This window comes from Lycium barbarum, chromosome 4 (genome assembly GCF_019175385.1).
Source record: "Lycium barbarum isolate Lr01 chromosome 4, ASM1917538v2, whole genome shotgun sequence".
In the NCBI taxonomy this organism is placed as follows: Eukaryota; Viridiplantae; Streptophyta; class Magnoliopsida; order Solanales; family Solanaceae; genus Lycium; species Lycium barbarum.
In genome coordinates this window covers 60,596,917-60,618,012 of record NC_083340.1, presented here as the reverse complement: position 1 = coordinate 60,618,012, position 21,096 = coordinate 60,596,917, and the positions used below count along the sequence as shown (strand labels likewise).

The window sequence follows — 21,096 nt, the reverse complement described above, 5'->3', positions numbered from 1 at the left end:
GATTTTATTTCACACATTCGTTTGAGAGGAAAATAAAAGATTAACATAAAGGAAACTATTTTTACCTTGTAAAGAAAATTTAATTTCAAAGGGATATTATTTTCCCCTGGCAAATTAACCTAGTCTTTTGATCAGTGTTATAAAAACAAACCTGGATCAGTGTTATAAAAACAAACCTGGAGGAAGGTTTCTTAAGTTATCCCTATAACTTAAGAAAATTTGTTACTACAAAATGTCAAAACCCTTTTCTCAATATATATGAGGTACAAAATTAAACAAAATAGTAAGTAAGAAATGATTGGAAAAATAATTGAAAATGTAATTTTGAGGAAATTGCACGGTTACCCTTCAAATGGCTAATCTTTAATTTTGGGAAAACATCACTAATTGTCCGCCCAATCCAAACTATTTACCTGCTTATGTTCCCTCCCAAAGTATTTTCTGCCCTGCCCAGCCCAAACTAATTAATGTGTATCTCGCCCAAACCCCTGCCTCCATGATATCATCGCAATATATTTATATACCATGATGATATCATGAAGGACTAAGAGAAGGACCGAAACATCTTCCATGATATCATCTCAATGTGTTTATATATCATGATGGTATCATAGAGGAATAAGAGAAGGACTGAAACATCTTTCATAATACTATCTCAATATAATATACCATGTTGGTATCATAATTTAGGAATACATATGGCGAATAATTATTTTGGTTCGAGGGCCGTGATCTTTCTCCTTTAATTTTTACCCTTCAAAAGGGTTGGTCTGCAATTTTTGCTCTTAATAATATTTATGCCAAAGGGCGTGGACATAACATGAGAAATATTACACCAAACACAAAATCGGGTCATAAGTGCGAATGACCCTGTAATTTTTGGTGTTAGCCATGGGCCACTAGCGAGTAGCGAGTAGCGAGTAGTGTTGTGTGTGGAGACTGGAGACTAATAACTTGGATATTAAACCCTCCTAAAATCTCAGCCCTTCCTAGATTTGCCACGTCCAAGCCGCTTCTGACTAGTTCCCATCCGCAAACAAAAAGAGTCAATATGTGATATTCATTCATCTTCTTCCTTCCTTCAAATCACTGATGAGTGTTTATTCAACACCCATTTTGATTCTTGTTTTTTCCCTTCACCCATTTACTATCTGCTGTCAATATGCCTGCTTCAAAGAGTTCAGGAAACATAAAGCTTAGGAAAAAACTAAAACTTGCTAATTGTATATCCAAAGATGATAAGAAGACCCTAGATTCCAATGGAAAAGGAGCTAACAAAGCACAACAAAATAGGGAGCAAGTTTATGAGGGAGTAGTGAATGGTAAGTCTGGTGGGAAAAGGAAGAGAGTTTATGCTCATCGAGATATGGACAACAGTGTTGGAAGAAGGTACTTATTGAAAGAAGAAGGTAAAATGGTTTTGGAGGCGCAAGAAAAGTTTTCTAGAAAGAATGCTTTATATGGTGAAGGTAGAAGGTCGCTGTCTAATGAGAGAAAATCTAGGAACGTGAAAGTGGATGGCTATGGGGAAGAAGAAAATGTTAAAAGAAAGACATTGGACCAGAGTGGGAGCAACCAAAAATCTCCTAGAAGATCTTCCACAAAGAACAACTTGCAAAGGCCAAAGAAGAAAAAGCGAGTCATTCGAATAGATCCTCATGATACCTCAAACAAGAGGCTTGATGATGGACTGCCAAGTAAAGGTCAGTATCTGAGTCATCCCATTGCATTATGTCTATTATTATTTCCCCTACTCGTATTATCTTCTGTTCAGCTTTCAGCCATCTGAGCCCTCCATCATGGAGGGTAAAAAGATGCTCTTGTCAATGTCATTGACTTCTCTCCTTTGCAGTAATAGCCAAAGTTAAGAGTTTCAAGTGTATCAAAATTAAAAAAATAAAATAAATGATGTGTAATTTTGGAGCCTTTTAAAGTTGAAATATGTAGGTTAGACTATAACCATTTCTTTTTTCGTTGTTTGAAAGATAAAACCGTGCTTATACTATTTTGATTCTAACTCAGCCATGACAACCTAGAATCTGTTGCACTTTCTTTTATCTGTGATTAACATAGAACAAAATATGTGATAGAACCATTTAAACAACATCAAAAGCAAGTTCGTTTCTGCTGTATGAATTCTCACTGCCCGTGTTGTTCCATTAATCCTGTCTCAGTCTAATATTATTCATTACGAATTCGCTAGTTTTACTCCCGTTGTCAACCTATTGCAAATTCTCCTCCTTTATCCGGGCTCAGACGGAAAATGTGAGCAAGCTCACACAGTTCTATACTTTTTATTGACCTGTGACTTTATATTATAAAATGATCTTTTACAAGGCTTTATAGTTTATAGTTTAAAATGATCAAAGAATTACATTACATACTCCATCCGTTTCTATTCACATGTCTTACTTTCCTTTTTAGTTTATTTTTAAAAAAATGCAACCTTTCTATATTTAGTATGTTTTTGATTCCAACATTCCCATTTTACCCTCAATGACACTTTCTTATAGGAATGACATGACATGTTTAAGATCACAAGATTCAAAGGGTGTTTTTGGTAAGTTACCCATACTTTTAGTTCAAAACCCAGGATTCAAGTCTTCTTTACATTTTTAAACTTTGTGCTTAGTCAAACTAAGCACGTCAAATGAAACGGATGGAGTACTTTTATTTAACAAATAAATTGGCAGGTCTGTAAGAATATAGCCTAAGATTCTTGACTACTTAGTTTTTGATAAATGGTAGAGGATTTATTATTTTATCATCCTGGAGAAACTGTGTTCCAAAGAGATGAACTCTTTGCTGAAACTATTTTTTACCCTTTAACGGGAGTGCCTAGTGGTTCAAAGTAGAAACATCTTCCTCTACTAGTGTTTAACTCCTTCCCGAGTATAGAGACACTAATATGCCTCGTGTTTATATAATTATTTATCCTTGCTTTTTCATGTCATGTAATCTACTTGATGTTCATCTGCGAGTAAAGTAGATTAAGCTTTTTCCTCTGAACTCATTTCCATTGCTTTCAGATAACAATAAGGAAAAGCAAGAAGAGTCAGCAAAACAGAAAACTGTTGAACTGTCAAAGAACGCACAATTTCGTTCAATATGCCCCAGTCCATCTATCCTTTCTTTTGTGGAAGACAACGTAATCACTCTTGCTAGGACTTGTATGTTTGATTGCCAATATTATTAGTGCAGAATCTCAGTGTTCAGCTTTCCTGTCTAAAGTCCTAATTCCTCCAATTTGTATTGCAGTTGTTGGGTCGTAGACGTGATATTCAGTTAAAGAGGGCAGGCTATAACATTGAACTCTCTGCTCCTTTAGATAACATTCCTTTCTCAACAAGCTCAGAAAGGAAGCGGATTGAAGGGCCGGTACAATAATTAATAGTACATGTTAATTGATATCAAATGCTTGGCATGTCTTTAGGTCAAAGTTTCAGTGTTTCACCATAGTTTGAAGCCACATATGATTCTCATGTTCTCTTTTCAGTATACTCTACTTATTTTCTTAGCTTACTCTTTCTGTAGGTGTTCAGGAATAAGTTGGAATTTTTTGCTGCAGCTAAGGTTTTGTCGTCATTTCCCCCTGCAGATCTTCCAGAGATTGCTTTTGCAGGTTTACTGATCAGTCCCTTTTCTATTTTAAAATTCCTTTATGCTTGGCATGAATACTTGATTTTCCTTTTTGACGGCTTCATCACGAGCTTTTGTTTTGTCAGAAATGACATCACCATCTTCTTTATCAAAAAAAAAAAATGATATCACCATCTTCTGGATAGTCACTGAGGCTTGCGTCAGGGACCAGGGTAGGCTGCTTTCATTACACTCCCTGGAATACGGTCCTTGCCGGACCCTGCGTGAACGAAGGATGCTTCGTGCACCGGGCTACCCCTTTTTTTTGACATCCCATTTACGTTGAGCATTCTTCCTCTTGAAAGCTACACTTATGGGCTTGTTACTGCGATGTCACACCTAAAGTTACTGGGATGTCACACATATGGAGACACCTAAAGTTGGCACGATTTTTCACTTAGACACCTCAACTAAGCCTTGTACCTATTAAGCACCTATACTGTAGTAGGGCCCAAGTGTACTAGTTTGACACTTTTCGCTGACTTGGCAACTTGCATGAGTTCCACATCAACTAGGCCCGTGAAAAGGCTAGTTTGAAGTGGGGAGCATATTTTTCCTAATTTTTAACTATTTTTTTGGTTCTTTTCTTTATTCAGTTTTGGTGGGGGGGGGGGGGGGGGGGGGGCAACTACCTTTACCTTATTTCGTCTTTCCAATTTTTTCTCTTTCTTCTCCACTTAAGATTCTTCCACTTTTCACCATTAGCAGACCTTTGAAATTAAAGAAACCCATCACCTAAAAAAGCTTCAAAATTTGTGGGTATAGTTTAGTTGATTTGCAAATCCATTGGATATAACATGAAAATCTGATATGTATACATGCTTATATCACATGTATACACAATAGTGGAAGAAGCAAGAGGCGTATCCTTGGCTGAACTACTGGAATTCTCTAATCCAGAAAGAGTCAGGCGATTCAACAAGTCCCAAGTGAGACTTATTCTTATTCAGAAGATGTGATGCATGCAGAAATTTCGGGGGTAAGGGAAGAGCCAGAGGAAGAAAACGGGGGAAAATTCCGAGAGAACGATGCAGATTTACATATGATCGAAGAAGAGGGTAACAAAGACACATATGCAGATGTGTTGCAACAACAATGTTCCCCTTATACTCCTATTTCTAACAGAGTGGACTCTTCACGAATTGACTGGACAAGCAGAGAATTGTCGACGTACGTTAGAAGAAGCTCGAAAAAGGGAGAACAAAAACAATCGGTGAACACCAGCGGAGAGCTATCTATTACAGTAATGGAGGAACCAAAGCTTAATTGCAATACTGCAGAATTGGGAAATTGTGGGGAAATCTGGGAAGTTGAGGATGCCGAACCAATTTTGGTTCATCAACAAGATGGATGCTCAGACAAAGAAACAGATACACCTATTTGGGTCCGCCGATACTTACTCAAGCTAAGTAAATTGTTTGGAACTGACTTTCAAAGGCACGAGGAAGAAGCCATGGAACTTCTCTTGCAGATTGATAGTAGTAGACAAGCAAGGAAGATGGAATTAGAGATTAATATTAGGAAGAGCAGGTTCAAGGGGACACGAGAACTGAAGGGATTGGCCTCTTTTGATGTTAAATTCAAAAGTAATGGAAACAGGAGCAGGGGAAGGGCTTTAACTTTAATTGATCAATGGAGCTCAAATTAGTCACATGGAATGTGAGGGGATTAAATAACATGGATAAGAGGAGGTTGGTGAAGAATTCTATTCTTGATTGGGGTGCAGACATTATATGTTTGCAGGAAACAAAGCTTGAGGGGGATGTAGAAGATATTGTTAATTATATTTGGGGAGGAAAATGGGCAAGTTATGCATGTCTAGAAGCCAGTGGAACTAGAGGTGGAATCATGGTGATATGGGATAGAAGGGTATGGAAAGGGGAGATTCTTCAGATTGGGTCATATACTTTTGACTTGCAGATTTGAAGGCCAGTTACAGAACTTTGAATGCCATATTACAGGGGTGTATGCTCCAAATTGTGACATTGAAAGAGAAAAGGTTTGGGGGGAAATAAGTGCTGTCAGGGGTCTGATGGAGGGCCCATGGGCAATTTGTGGTGATTTCAATATTGTTAGATTCCCGACAGAGAAATGAAATTGTAGGAGAAGTCCATAGGTATGGTGGAATTCTCAGACTTCATAGAGGACATGAGTCTAATTGATCTTCAGCTAGAAAGAGGTGCTTATACTTGGTACAGAGAGGACAATCACACTAGTGCTTCAAGAATTGACAGAATCCTGATCTCTGAAGAGTGGGATGACAGTTTTAGCAATATTAAACAATCTCTCCTTCAGTTTCAAAAAAAAAATAAAAAAAATCTCTCCTTCAGAGAGTGACATCTGATCATGTCCCTATTGTTCTGCAATGTGGAGACTGGGACCAACCAAAGTCATATTTCAAATTTGACAATTGGTGGTTGAATACTGATGGCTTTGTTGATAGAATTAAGAGTTGGTGGATAGCATTTGACTTCTGAGGGAAATCAGATTATATTCTAGCTTGTTAATTGAAGGCCTTGAAAGGTAAACTAAGAGAGTGGAGCAAAAGCAGCCAAGGCAACCTGAAAGTACAAAAATCAGACCTGCTTAATCAATTGGTAGTACTGGACAGAGTACTAGAAGTAAGAATCCTAACTGAAGGGGAAATGGTGGAGAAGGCATCACTACTGCTGAAGTATGAAGATCTTCTGAAGAATGAAGAAGTGGCCTGGAGGCAAAGGTCTAGGGCCATCTGGCTCAAAGAAGGAGACAGGAATACAAAGTTCTCTCATAAGACTGCCAATGCTCACAAAAGATGCAACAACATTGATCACTTAATGATCAAGGAAGAATTAATCACAGAACCACAGAGAATCAAGAATGAGATAGTAGATTTCTACAAAACACTCTACACTGAGACTGAAGAATGGAGACCTGCAAGCAATTTTGGGAACTGTCCAACAATAACTGAGCAAGATAAGGATCTGCTACAAAGCAGATTTGATGAACAAAAAGTTTTGGGGTGTTTGAAAATGTGTGCTACGGACAACGCACCAAGACCTGATGGCTTTACAATGGGATTCTTTATCAAATGTTGGGAGGTACTTAAACAAGACATCATGGGGGTGTTTCACAACTTCCATTCCCATGGTTTATTTGAAAGGAGTTTTAATGCAACCTACATTGCCTTGATCCCCAAGAAGAACGGTGCAAAGGAGCTGAGGGACTTCAGACCTATAAGCCTAATAGGCAGTATTTACAAGATTATTGCAAAAGTCTTGACTGAGAGGTTGAAAAAGGCGATGGAAAAATCGGTAGATTCTCAACAATTGGCATTCATAAAAGGAAGGCAAATAATGGATGCCATACTAATAGCCAATGAAGCAGTAGACTCAAGACAGAAACAGAAGAAGCCTGGCATTCTCTGCAAGCTAGATATTGAGAAAGCATTTGACCATGTGAATTGGAACTTCTTACTAAGCATGTTACAACAAATGGGATTTGGAGTGCAATGGGTTAAATGGATGGAATTTTGCATATCGACTGTCAGATTCTCAGTCATAATTAATGGTTCTCCAGAAGGATTCTTCTCTGCTCAGAGAGGTCTCAGGCAGGGTGATCCCTTGTAACCTTTTCTTTTCATAATAGCCATGGAAGGTTTGAACAACATGGTCAAAACAACCAAACTTAATGGGTGGATTAAAGGCTTTGAGGTAGCCATGAATGGACACAACAATCAGGAGATTACGCATCCTCAATATGCTGATGACACACTAAAAGCCGACTTGAACACCCCCTTAAAAGAACATCGTAATAGATATCATTGATCTTTTGTGATGCATAAATGGAACAACTGAGAATTTTGAGAATTATACTGGTCCTTTTTGAAGGCATTTCTGGGCTGCATATTTATTGGAGAAACAGTCATCTCTTCCCAATTAATGAAGTAACAAACATGGAGGATTTGGCACTGATCCTGGGGGGAGAAGTGGGGACTCTTCCTACTACTTATCTTGGCATGCCATTGGGGGCCAAGTCAAATTCTACTGGAATATGGAACAATGTCTCGGAGAAATGTGAAAAGAAGCTCTCAAGATGGAAGTGTCAATATTTGTCAATGGGAGGAAGGCTCATTTTGATTCTGTATTAGACTCACGACCAACCTATATGATGTCCCTTTTTCCCATTCCTGTAGGGGCCATTGAAAGATTGGACAACATAAGAAGGAACTTTCTGTGGCAAGGTAAAAAAGAAAAAAAAAAAGCCTATTGCTTGGTTAAGTAGGAAGAGGTAATTCTCAGCAAGGCTCAAGGTGGATTGGGAATTAGAAATTTGAAGAATCACATTAAAGCCCTCAAATTGAAGTGGTTATGGAAGTACTCTCAAGACCCTTAAAGCTTATGGAGGAAGGTAATCAAAGCCAAATATGAAGTAGAAGACAACTGGATGACTAGACCAGTAAACTCAGCTTATGGAGTTAGTCGTTGGAGGTCTATAAGGGTACTATGGCCATCTCTAAAGAGTCAAGTTTCAATCAGAGTGCTAAATGGTAACAGGACATCCTTCTGGAATGATAATTGGCTGGGGAATGGAGCTTTGAAGGATCTATTCTTTGACATATATATGCTTTAGCTCATCACCAACAGAGATCTATAGCTGAAATATGGTCACCTTAAGGTTGGGAATTGATACTCTGAAGAGACCTGAATGGTTGGGAGATAAATAGAATGGTTGAGTTCTACAAACAACTGGATAACTTCACAGGAACTCAAAACGGAGATGACACATTGAGATGGCAGGGACATAGCAGTGGAAATTTCAGTGTTGATGCAGCCTATAAAATGATAAACCAACCAATACCTCAAGTCACCAACTGGCCCTGGAAGCATATTTAGAAGACCAAGATGCCATACAAGGTTGCATGCTTCTCATGGTTACTGGCAAAGGAAGCTGTGCTCACACATGAAAATTTAAAGAAGAGGAACTGGACTGTGTGCTCAAGATGTTTTCTTTGTGAAAAGGAAGTAGAGACAGTTGGTCACCTATTTTTGCACTGCAGGATAACTGATCAGTTATGGAAGATCTTCATTAATCTCAGAGGCATAGCCTGGACAATGCCTAGAAAGATTACTGAAGCTCTCTTTAGTTGGGAGGCAGCTGAAGCTGGAGCAGATGACGTAAACAGATGGAGGATGGTCCCTGCTTGCATTTGGTGGGCAATTTGGAAAGAAAGGAGCTCTAGATGCTTTGAGAACAGCGGCAACACAATGCAGGAGATCAGATCAAACTTAACTGTATTAAGCTTTTTCCTTTTTGGTGTAACCAAATCTACCCAGAGGATACTATATCTATCCTAGCCTCATTAGGTTCCTGTTAGAACTGTAGACTGGTTTTACTCTCTTTTGCTCACTTGTAAATATGGTTTCAGTAAAATCCATGTACTGTTTTGTGTTTAATACATACAACATGTTACCTTCTCAAAAAAAAAAAAAAAAAAAAACACAATAGTTTTTGCTATCCAAGTTATCTGATGTTTGATTCTCATCTCATCCCCTTTGATATCACATTCTTTTTGGACTGGTTTGTTTTACAACCTTTTAGTGTGCTAGAGTCAATTGAGTACAAATTAAATTTAAAGAATTCAAGTGATGGAATTTGGGTACCGCCTATATAATTTTTGTTCCTTGAAATAGGAAGGTCAAACGTGGGAAAGTCATCTTTACTAAATGCATTGACCAGGCAATGGGGTGTTGTACGGACATCAGATAAGCCTGGCCTCACTCAGGTGACACTTGTTTCCTAAAGTGAAGTGTATTTCTTGCTATACGTGTAAGCTAACGATAGGGACATCTGCAGACTATTAACTTCTTCAAGCTTGGTTCAAAAATGTGCTTGGTTGATTTGCCGGGATATGGTTTTGCTTATGCCAAAGAAGAAGTGAAAGAAGCTTGGGAGGAGCTTGTGAGTATGCCATTGGCTTTGACCTTTCTGGTCTTTACTTGTGTTAACTTGTTGTGTTTGTTGGTACTGCCAAAATTTTGAGGTTTCTTTGTATAAGTTTTGAACATGCACCCTCTTTGAATACTCCAATTTGCAGGTGAAAGAGTATGTTTCTACACGTCTTGGTCTAAAGAGAGTCTGCCTTCTGATTGATACAAAGTGGGGCATGAAACAGGCGGATCATGAGCTCATTAATTTAATGGAGAGGTACAAGGAATAAACAAACTTCTTAATTTTGACATTATGTTTGAACATAGAATCTTTAAAATTTTTGAAATGAAATCTACATATTTGGAAACTACGTAAAAAGTACTATAAGTCACCATAATTACTAATTTAAAATATTTAAAAGACATGAAAAAAATTACAGTCAAAGAACAACTCGTTTGACTCTCGAAAAGCGAAAAGTGTCAATCTTTCTAGGATGGAGGGAGTGCTATTTTCCTTGTATTGCGACAACAAAGTTGCATTCAGTATAGGTCAGAATCCTGTTCCACATGACCGAACAAAACATGTTAGAAATTGATCAGCACTTCATCAAAGAGAAAGTTACTAGTAGTACCTTGAGTTTGCTTCATGTATCGCCAGGAAAACAACTAATAGATGTGCTTACAAAAGGGCTCAGCAAAAAGACTTTTCATACTTTAGTTTGCCAAGTTGGGCTTGTGCGACATCTTTGCACCAACTTGAGGGGGTTGATTGTATTAATTAATTAGCCTGATTTTAGGAGATTTATAAGAATAGAATATTTCCTATTATTGTAATTGATCGTCTTTACTTAACTATTGTAGGATTCATTGTTTAAATATCCCTTCTCATGAGATGTAAAGATATATTCTTCAGAAAACCTTCAAAACTGATGAACTAGGAAAGCCAGTAGTTTGATATGAGCTATTCGGCCCCAAGAGAAACTAAACTTTGTCTAGATAAATCAATTAATTCTTTAGTCTTACTTCCTTCACAAGAAAAAAATGGACAATAGTACCAATCACAATGTGTTTGCAGATGTTATGAACTTCTTTGCATGATTGTTAGCTTGCTGCTGATTTGAGATTATAATTTCTGTTGTATTGCAGAGCTCAAACAAAATACCAGATCATTTTAACCAAGACAGACACGGTTTTCCCAATAGATGTGGCACGACGAGCCATGCAAATTGAAGAGGTGAACATAGAAAAATATAGTGTCCTTTTTATCTAACCTTTTTGGCTTTTCCATTATCACATAAGTACTGATCATCGTACATGCACTATCTTGCAGAGCCTCAAGGCAAACAAGTCTGTTGTTCAGCCTGCGGTAAGAAGGGCACATTTATTAGCTGCACTTTGAGTTTAGGTGCATTTTTGGTTAGAAAACAATAATACTTTGTTTTGACTTTTTTCAGGTGATGGTAAGCTCAAAATCTGGAGCTGGTATCCGAAGTTTAAGAACAGTGCTTGCTAAGATCGCTCGGTTTGTGAAACCGTAAATGGTAATCCTCTGCCTTTTTATCTTCGGTGATGTCCCTTTCATGTATCTTGATGGGTTTTGTATAGTTAATTTATTAATATAACTTGAAAGTAAAGTCCTCTCATGAGCTGTTGTCTAGGAAAGTGATTCATGAGTTTCCAATGGTAACATGTGTATGCTAAATTATGGTGTGGTGCCTCTTGAGACGAGATATTCAAGCGTTAGCTTGATTTCAATTGGATTTTAACATGGCTTCAATCATCTAAGTTGGCTTATTTTATGAATAGGCAGTAGAATCTAGATAGGAAAGAAACATAAGATTAGTTAGAAGTGTGTGCTAAATTGCGGTATGTGCCTCTTGAGATGGAGTTATTCAAGCTTTAGTATGATTCCTATTGAATTTAATTTGGTTGCAGTTGTCCGACGGACAAGTTGGCTCATAAGTTGAAGCTACTATATTGTATATTTCAATTTTGGGAAAATGGCCAAAAATACCCCTGAACTATTCGAAATAGGTCAACTTGACCCTCCATTACTTTTTTTGCACAAGATGTAGAGATTTCCCACTAGATTTATTATTTTATGTTATACAATTATTGGTAGGGATGGCAATGGGGCGGTGCGGGTGCGGGGCGGGGAGGGTTTTGCCTTATGTGGGGCGGGGCGGGTTGAAACTTTTTTTAAGGAACTTAGTGCGGGTGCGGGGCGGGTTGTGGGTTTCCTCCCTTTACGTATATGAGTATCATGTTTCCATCTACTTTGCATATGTAAACAAGATGAAGAAGCAAGAATAGTGATGCTGAAACTTCAAGGATCATCAATCTAATCTTTTTTGACAGTATCTTGTTTTAATATATTTTTTTTATTTGTGTAATCAGTGTGTTCATGTTTAATGTAATCTGCTACCAGAATTGTGCGCAAAGTTATATACTATGTAGAAGTGCTGGCAATCAAAGATCCAATACAAAATTCACTCAAATCCTTTGTTTTCAAAATAGATAATCTAGGCTCTGTAATGGTTTGCAAAAATTCAATAGAGAAATTCTTTAGAAATAAGTTAATTTTTTATGTTTTTATACAGTAAATGGAGATTAAGTAGATAACTTATGGAGAAGGAGTCCATTTTGTTCTCTATTAATGGTTTATAATGTTTGACATCTGATTTCTGATAATTAGACTTGAAGAAAACAGAGCAAATAGCAAAAAGAGAGAACATACGTTCAATACAGACAAAAGAACAGGGGATTTTTTTTCTTCAAAAACACGTGAGGCGGTGCGGGGCGGGCGTGTGCGGATGTGGGCGTGGGGCGGGTTTACGTGGGTGAAGAAGCTATGCGGGGCGGGGCGGGTTGTAATGTTGCAGGTTAATACAGAACCCGCACCGCACTGCACCATTGCCATCCCTAATTATTGGTGGACTATTGGAGGGCATTTTTGAGTTAGTAGACCGAGGGTATTTATATGCCAAAAATGTAATAGAGGGGTAAAGTTGACCTATTTCGGATAGTTCAAGGGTATTTTTGGCCCTATCCCCTTCGATTTTTCTGGTCTCTTCCTCCCCATCAATATCTTTCCTTTTTGCTTGTGTTGCCTCAGTATTTTGAGGGACAACCGAAATACAGGTATTAACACACTCTAGATTTTATAACTCTGTGAATTATAGAATCCTGAGAAGAAACAATTCGAAAATTTCAATAGGTAAATGCCTCTGGGGGAATTAGATGAATGATGCATTGCTAGAATGTACAGGTTTAATACTCGCAAGGGTGGCTCAGTTGGTTGAGCATGGGGCTTTCATAATGAAGGGTCTCAGGTTCGAAACCCTCTGCCTACGAAATTAGGGGATTTGCCTTCTGGGTCGCACATGGCTTGCTTAGTGCGGGTTATCTCTCCTGTGTGGTTTGCGGGCTATTGCACAGGAGCGGGGTTTACCCTGTGCGCACCCAAAGGTTAGCGGGTGCGGGTTCCCTTGTCATAAAAAAAACAAAAAAGAATGTACAGGTTTAACTACCTAGCATTTTGTCGCCTAGATCAAGGAAATATTTCAAAGAGCGTCATAATTTTTGCCAATTTTCACTACTACAAAAATAGCTTTTAGCGGCAATTATTTAATGGCAATAAATTAATTGCCGTCCATATATTCAATAAGCTAAACTATTAGCGACTATTATACATTAGCCAAGAAAATGTACCTTCTTACGGCAAGGAGAAAAAATTGCCAGCAAAAGAGGCAACGTTTATTTTTATCTTCCCTCCAAAGAAAACCCTATATGATTTCATTTCCCTCCTCTTTCTTTAACTCATCCCGCCTGAGGGGTTTTTTTTTTTTTTTTTTTCTATTTACCAGGAGTATTCATCTTCTTTTGATATTCTTGTCTTATCTATGGTGTTTCATTCAGCAAACAGACACTATAGCCGCTCCGGTGAAAAATAAGGATTTTCCTTTCAATGTTCCATGGTTCTGAAGATGGAAGTATTTAGATAAAGTTTAAATGTTCTTTCTCGCTGAATGGGTATGTGATTTGTTGTTGATAGTTGCTTTGACCAGCAACCATCTCTATATAAATCGTCGTTTAGAGTAAGTAAGTTCTTTTCTTTCTCAATTTTTCAAATTTACAGTGATAGTATATGTTAGCTTGATTTTTTTGTTTGGCGTTTGGTTGTACTCTGTCTTTTAATCATAGGATACTCGGTTTAGTTTTGAGCCGTTTGTTCATTATATTGCTTGGGATTTGGTTTGGTTCAGATTCATTTGTTTATACTTACTTGTAATGTTTGCTTCTAGAGGATGGATTTAAGAATCCTATTTGGTATTTGATAAAATGTCGCAAGACAGATATTCTCATAATGATTAATTGGTATGGTGTTTTACAAGTAGTTATTTAAATCATTGAAAGATCAGATATCATTTTCAAATATTCACAGAGTGAGTAGTCTTAGTTTCTTTATTAATTATGAGTTGGCTTAGAGTCACTTCATATGTTTTTTGTTTATTGTTTTGAAGAGTCATTTCATATGTTATATTTTGAAAAACATAACATCTGAGCTAAATGAGGCTGTTAGGTTTCGCTGTTATTCATCATCCATGTCTTTTAGTTGAACATGAAGATATTATTCTAAACAAAGAAATGATTTGTTTAAATGGAAATCTGTAATTAAAAAGTATTTCATCAAACCATTGTTGTAGTGTTTTCTAGGAATAGATGTATAATAAACCATAGAGCAGTACTGTTACAAGTCTCAAAAAAAAAAAAAAAAACCGTAGAGAGGTAAGGTCTGTAGCAAAAACCGTGATAGGCTGAAGAATAAGGGGAACTAGTTGAAGCAGTGAAGGTGCAGATATTTCTTATATTTTAACTTACAATAAAAGCAGTTTTCTTGTTTTAGCTTCTATGTAGTTGTGTCTTGGTTTTTGGGAGGTTGGAGAAGGTGGTAACATAAGAGTTCTTAGAGTGAGTGGAACAGTTTTAGAATCCCTCACCAACAATCTTCTAATTTTATCTTGTGAACAACAAATTGTAATTTTATCTATTGATCCCAATGAAGTCCTTTACCCCAGTCCTTCATGAAGTATTAATCTTATACCTTATGGTTTCTCCAAGGAAATTTATTCATGATGGAAACTCTTTAAGTCATGTGGAAAAGTATATTGCATTTTATCTATCTTGCAAGGACATCAAGCCTAGTGTAAGGTAGTATTTTAAGAGAACCATTAGGCATACCCACTAAGTTTCACTCACAAGGCATACCCACTAAGTTTCAGAGGACATTAACAATTTTGAGGAGACTCCATGTATATCAGAGGAAATGAGCAAACCTTATTTTTAAATTCCTAACTTGAAGTAAATTAATTTGGATATATTAAGGAGGACTTAAAGTATTTTTTTTCCCCATAATTAGTCATTGTGTCCTTCACTCTTGGAATATTTTCACACAACTCAATATGAGCACCTGGAACTTTAACAATCAAAGATAGTTGTGTCATCATTATAGAAATAAAGACACCACACAAGAATATATAAGATACTTGACAATGAGATGTTTATCTAAAACATAAAAAATTGACTAAGCATCCACTAGATAGAAGTTTCTAATAGGGATGGCCTCTCATTTTAGTTGATGCACTTCGTCAAACACACATCCTTATTTTATTTTGGTAGTTCCTCATGTGATGTACTGTTCTGTCACCATGTGGCTGGATTGACATAAGCCAAAAAACTTCACAAGTCAATTATCTGATGTTGTTCTAGTTTTTCCCAAGCGCATCTAGTGAGTTGTTAAGTCGTGATATCACTTGTTGAATCGAATAGCTGGGCATCTATGCTGAATGCTAATGTGCTTTAGATGCTCTACATAATTAAATTTGTGCTCGACTAATCTATGATTGTGGTGTGGTGAAAATTGAGTTGTATGATAGTCCGTGGTACTATATGTAGGTCATTGAAAAGGAGAATTGAAAAGATGTGATTCCTGGAGCAATATCTAGACTATGTTAAGGAAGCAGCTTCATTTTTTGCCTGAGTAGTATAATTCTGCAGAATAGTAAACTCTGTTAAATGATCATAATCTTTCAATTGGTGCTTATTTCCCCTGTTGGGACTCAACTTTGAACAATTGAAACTACTTTAAGATTTCTTAATCTATACTACATGGAGGAGTAGTCTGGTAACATTTCAATCCAAAACATATCGGTGGCCAGATATATTAAAAATTGATTAGTTTTACATGTGTGGAGTGAACGGATAATTGGAGAGTAATCATACAATAATTGACGTGCTTAAATCATTAGCTTATGTATTATGCAACATAATGTGGCACCTTTATTTTGCTCCTGAATGAGTTGACAAGCTCTTGCAATCACATCTAATAAAGTTAACTTAAAGCATTATACTACAAATTGAGTTGAATAGAAAAAGCATTGTTAGATAATCTTACAACTATTTAAATTTTATTTGGCTCACCTTAGGCTATTGTAGCATGGTAAGTTTCAAGCTGAAAATTGGATGTCCTATTTGCTTGTCACATAAGTTGCTCACCGTGCCTGGGCCAGAGAATTATAGTCTTAGATGTAAATAGTTAAAATTAGCCTAAATGAGTGCTACTTTTTTTAAATCGGCAAAGGGTCAAATTTACCCTCCAAGTATGCTTTATAGTTTAAATTTGCCCTCCGTCAAAGTTTGGGATCAAATTTGCCCTCCCCGTTAGGATACTTCATAAATTTGCCCTTGTAAGGATGGAAGTATGACTTGGACTCCACAACACAAAAAAGTTAGCCACGTCAGATCCACGTAGGCTCCACGTAAGCTTCCAACCCCAATTATTTTAACCCGTAACCCGTTTCTGGTGGCAAACAAAGACTGTTTCAGCTTCTAAGGCAACGTTTGGCTACTCAGCTAACTCAACAAAAAGAACCAAAGAAGATAAAATTTCAACATATTGAGCAGCCTTCATCTGGTAAACTAGTTGGAAAAGTTGGTTTTCAATTGAGTTGACCAGTTGTAATAATATTTCATACATTACAAACCCAAACGAGACCTAATAAAATATGCATAGCTTTCCTGTAAGATTTGGAAACATCATAGCATTAAAGGGGGTATCTGTTGAGCTTTCCTTTTCTATTTCTTGGGATCCTTTTTTTTTTCTTCTGTTTTTTTTCCAGTTATAACAGCAGTAAAGTGGAAAAAAAGGATATGAGTAGGCTTTGAATAATGAATCTTAAGTTATATAGTTAGGTAACGTGTTGGGACAAATATGTCCACCCTTTTTTGGAGAAATTGGGTAAGTGGCACTTACAGGTATCAGCTACATTGGCTTTTTCACATAAACATTGCTACGAAGGATCTTGCCCATAGAAACAGATTACGGGTTAAAATAATTGGGGTTGGGAGCTTATGTGGAGTGATGTGGCTAATATTTTTGTGTTGTGGAGTCCAAGTCATACTTCCATCCATATAAGGGCAAATTTATCAAGTATCCTAACGGGGAGGGCAAATCTCATCCCATACTTTGACGGAGGGCAAACTTAAACTATAAACCATACTTGGAGGGTAAATTTGACCCTTTGTCCTTTTTAAATTGATATGTGAAGGCATAAACTGGTGTCAACTTGTTATAAATGCAGGAACAAGAGATTATTTTTAGTTAACCTTTCACAATCTGGTTTCATATCTGTCATTGGTTCTTTATCGAGGTCTTTCCTAATGAGATTTTGTTGGACTTAGGTAGTGAAAAAGCACCACTCCAGAAAACTAATCTGGTTTGCAGTGTGTTATATAGCTGAGTACTTACTCGTATTATCATGGAAAGTAAAAAATGCTAACTGTAATTGTAGTGTATCATATACTGAAAGTACCCTGATCCTAATTGTTGTGGATGCTTGGTATGTTTCTCTGAAAATTCTGAATGCCGATATATAAGTGAAGTAATTTTAAACTCATAGTTCATCTCAATCTATTTTGAGGTTAGGCTCATTCTGAATGCCTATTTGTTCTATACATAATTTTTGTGCTTGTATGGGGGAAATTCGGGGTCGGCAGGAAACCCAATCAAGGCGCGCCAAGTGGAGGCGTGGGGCCAATTAAGCAGTAACCTCGGTTACATCCCCGGAATGCCCGGTCCGTAATACCCCGTGAATCTTCAAGGGCCGGGGACCTTGAGGATGTAGGAGATCGGAACTCAGCAAACTAGAGAGCCGTTGGAACGGGGTTGCTTTGCAAGGACCCGGTGCCTGCTCACAGCTGGCTTGCACTCTAGACAACCCCCGTCACATCTGTCAGTCTCGACGTTAACAACACTGTACAATAGGACGGTAACACTGTTGGCTCGTCACATCACGTGCACCTTAGCATTGAAAAGTCTAGGGCTTGTGTAGATAAATATACCTTCTTGGAGAAGGAACAGGCATCTCATCTCTAACACTTGTAGCCCTAAAAACTCCATTCTTGAAACCCTCAGGGGTTGGCCTGGTGGCAATTGACTTGAGCCTTGGGGTGCTCCCCTTCAAGGTCTCAAGTTCGAAACCCGCTGGGTGCAAACAATTTCTGGGGGCCATCGGACTGGGGAAACCCTGAATTAACCGTGGTGCACTTGCGGGAAACTCCTTGCCGAGGGCCTGTGCACCCCCGGGATTAGTCGGGGCTCAAAGAGACTCGGACACCCGGTGCTAGTCAAAAAAAAAAAAAAAAAAAAAAAAACTCCATTCTTGAGCTCCGAATACAGCAAGTCACTATGCTGTCACTCTTTACATTTCTGTAACACTTCGTCCATCTATTTTTCTGTCATCAATCACGATCCATTTGTCTTTAATCCCATTTTCAACAAATTTAATTGATTATCCTAAAACCATTTTTTAGCGGTAAACAGTGCTTGATAGGGACAAATAAGAAAAGTGCAGGACATGACGTGGAAGCACAGTAAAGTTGGCTGTCCCAAAGCCAGTTCAAATTTTTACTAGCCAATACCTTAGGGGCTTGGGGCACATTTCAAGGCACTGAGTAGACGAGACATAAAAGAAGGAAATAGACAATGTAAGTATTAGAAGCAAAAGAAGGAGGTAGTAAAAACATATTTCGTTTTGGTCCCATGGAAGAACTGCTGTAGGATTTCAATAAGTGCTGCAGCTTTCTGTCACCAGCTAGTTGCTGCTATTGCTTCTTTTCTTTTTTTTTTTTTTTTTTTTTTTTTGGGCATTTGGTGGTCAGTATATATAGATTTAGTGCTTCACAATCTACTCTTTTTTTTTTTTTTTTGGGCAGGAGAGGGGAAGGAAGAAACTTGGAAAATAATGTGTGATTGTTCTGAATGGCACAATATACTTATCAACTCAATTCTCCCTTTACATTTCTGATGAACTTGTGAAAAGTGTTGTTGGATTTGGTATCACACCACTTGTTGTGAAATTTAGTTTTACAAGAAAGTGATATCAGGAGCTTTTTCTAGCCGTTGTATTAATTGTCTAGTTTGCTTTGGCTAGTTCATTTCATATGCCGGTTTCATCACATTTGTTTCTTTTTCTCTCTCTTTTCTTCCGTTTTTTGTTTTCCTTTTCGTATAATGAACTTTTACTAATCTATGCATTTTACCTGTTTCAATTTAAAATATTTTTTGTTCCTTTCGGTTTGTGATGGGAGACTGCTACTGTGAGATGTAACTACTGAACTAGTCCACGTCTTTTCATTTTGGCTTCAGTGCAGATCACCTGCCACTATCAGCAAGAAATCAATATATCCACGGATGGTATAAGATAAAATATGTAGTTTTCTCTTGATTGGTGATGGATGGTGGCTGTTGCAAATGCGCATTCCTGGTAACATGTTTTCTGCATGAGCGTCAACTTGGCCATGTCACAGAACAAGACACTTTTAAAGTCTAGCATTTTTTTATGTGAATTGTTGTTGCTCAGTGCTGCCCTTTGAATAGTCTACTGAAAATCATTCTATTTATTTGTTTCCGATATTCAGTCTCCTAACGATAGTGGGCACCTTTTCGTTTAGGGTCCTAAATGGTTGTGAGGTTCTGTAGCTATGTAAATTCATTGACAATGAAGTTGGTTGACTGGTTCTAATTTTAAAATGCCTAGATTCTACCGAGTGGATGAACTTGGGTTTTCATTGATAAGCAGAACGACATGGTATGCGGCGTTGACAATATCGAGATTTAGTTGTAACAGCTAAATGAAAGATCCTTTGACTAGTCTTACAATGAGTTTGAAAATCTTGGTAACTTCTAGAGAGAGGACCAAGGGAAATTACTCATCATTCTCGGTTTATGCAACGTTTTGACTTGTAATTTTTTCAAAATTTGCTGTCCTTTAGCCATTTGCACTAAAATGCGCGTGAAGCCTTAGTAGTTGTTTACAGAACTTCGTCCTCATAAGTTTGTTGTATATTGACGTTTTTGTCTCGTGCTTTAGTTTATTACTATTTATTATCTTCTGTGGAAGTTAAGCACAACACTGCCATAATTAATATTCGTTTAATCATTTTAAGGATGAATACAAATGCGAATTGAAGATATGACGAACAGGAAAAGAAAGCAAAAAGACCAACATGTAAATTCCAGGGTGGAGTACAAGCAGCCAGCACACTGGAATTTACTTGTTTTTTTTGCTTTCTTTCTGCTGAGGCTGTATTAGAGACTATTGGAAAATTTCTTTGGCACCTTATATTAGTAAAACATCATTCTTTATCAGTGCTGAAGTTTAAAAATGAGAGAAAAGAAGAACAAGAAGCAATTTAAGTAGTACTCCTCCGTCTGAAAGTGCTTGACCAGGCACGAAATTTTAAAATAAAAGAAGATTTTTTAAACTTGTGGTTTCAAATAAGTTGTAGAAATTTATGTAGCTATAAATTATCTCATTACTGTAAAGTAGGAAGTTTAAAAGTAAATGTTATTGAATAAAGAAATGGTGTCAATTCTTTTTTAAATACAACTTTTTTAATAGTGTCATATGAATGAAGGGAGTATCGTATTGGAGTGTGTATCGCACAATCAAATGTTGGACATATTTTAATAATACTCTCTACTGACATTCTTTTTTCCCGCAAATATGTCAACGTGGTTTTGCATTAGGTAAGCGAAGTGGGCAATTAATCCGCAGGAACATTCGAGTAAGAAAAATGAAAGTGGACTATTATTTCCATTTTCCTCACATTGAAACCACTTTTAAACGGGAAAAAGTTCCTTTAACCAATGTTCGTACTAAATCCTTAAAATATAAAGATAAGTTTTTAATCAAATATTTAAAAAAAAAGAAAAAGATTAGGGGAATTAAAGATACGACTAAAGTAAAACGAAGCGAAAAAAGTAAATTTCTGGGTGGAGTATAAGACAACATGCACTTGTGTGGTGCTGAGGTTGTATTAGAGACTATATTGGATACGTCCTTTGGCAACCTTTACTAATGTGAGTTTATAGTTTATATACTATAATAAGAAAATAAATTCTACTCCCTCCGTCCCAATTTATATGAGGGTGTTTGGCTTGGCACATAGTTTAAGAATGAAAAGATTTTTTTTGAAACTTGTGAAC

The 21,096-nt window shown here is 37.2% G+C and overlaps 1 protein-coding gene across 5 annotated transcripts; it reads left to right on the top strand.

Annotated features, from left to right (window-relative positions):
* The first annotated feature begins 857 nt into the window (after positions 1–857).
* On the top strand, positions 858–19,655 carry LOC132636049 (uncharacterized). 5 transcript variants are annotated; one of them, XR_009580928.1, is made up of 12 exons: positions 858–1,703; positions 3,030–3,148; positions 3,259–3,378; positions 3,535–3,622; positions 9,312–9,403; positions 9,475–9,579; positions 9,716–9,825; positions 10,695–10,782; positions 10,879–10,914; positions 11,003–11,089; positions 13,467–13,649; positions 19,255–19,655. XR_009580928.1 is itself a non-coding variant. In XM_060352716.1 (11 exons), exons 1-10 carry the CDS (start codon positions 1,163–1,165, stop codon positions 11,084–11,086), a joined length of 1,383 nt encoding a protein of 460 aa, XP_060208699.1. In that variant the 5' UTR covers positions 858–1,162; the 3' UTR covers positions 11,087–11,089; positions 18,822–19,181. The 5 variants fall into 5 exon arrangements, 3 of the variants coding, with proteins under 3 accessions (XP_060208699.1, XP_060208698.1, XP_060208697.1); XR_009580927.1 differs by having other exon boundaries at positions 13,415–13,649; XM_060352716.1 differs by lacking the exons at positions 13,467–13,649; positions 19,255–19,655 and adding an exon at positions 18,822–19,181.
* Positions 19,656–21,096: the final 1,441 nt, after the last annotated feature.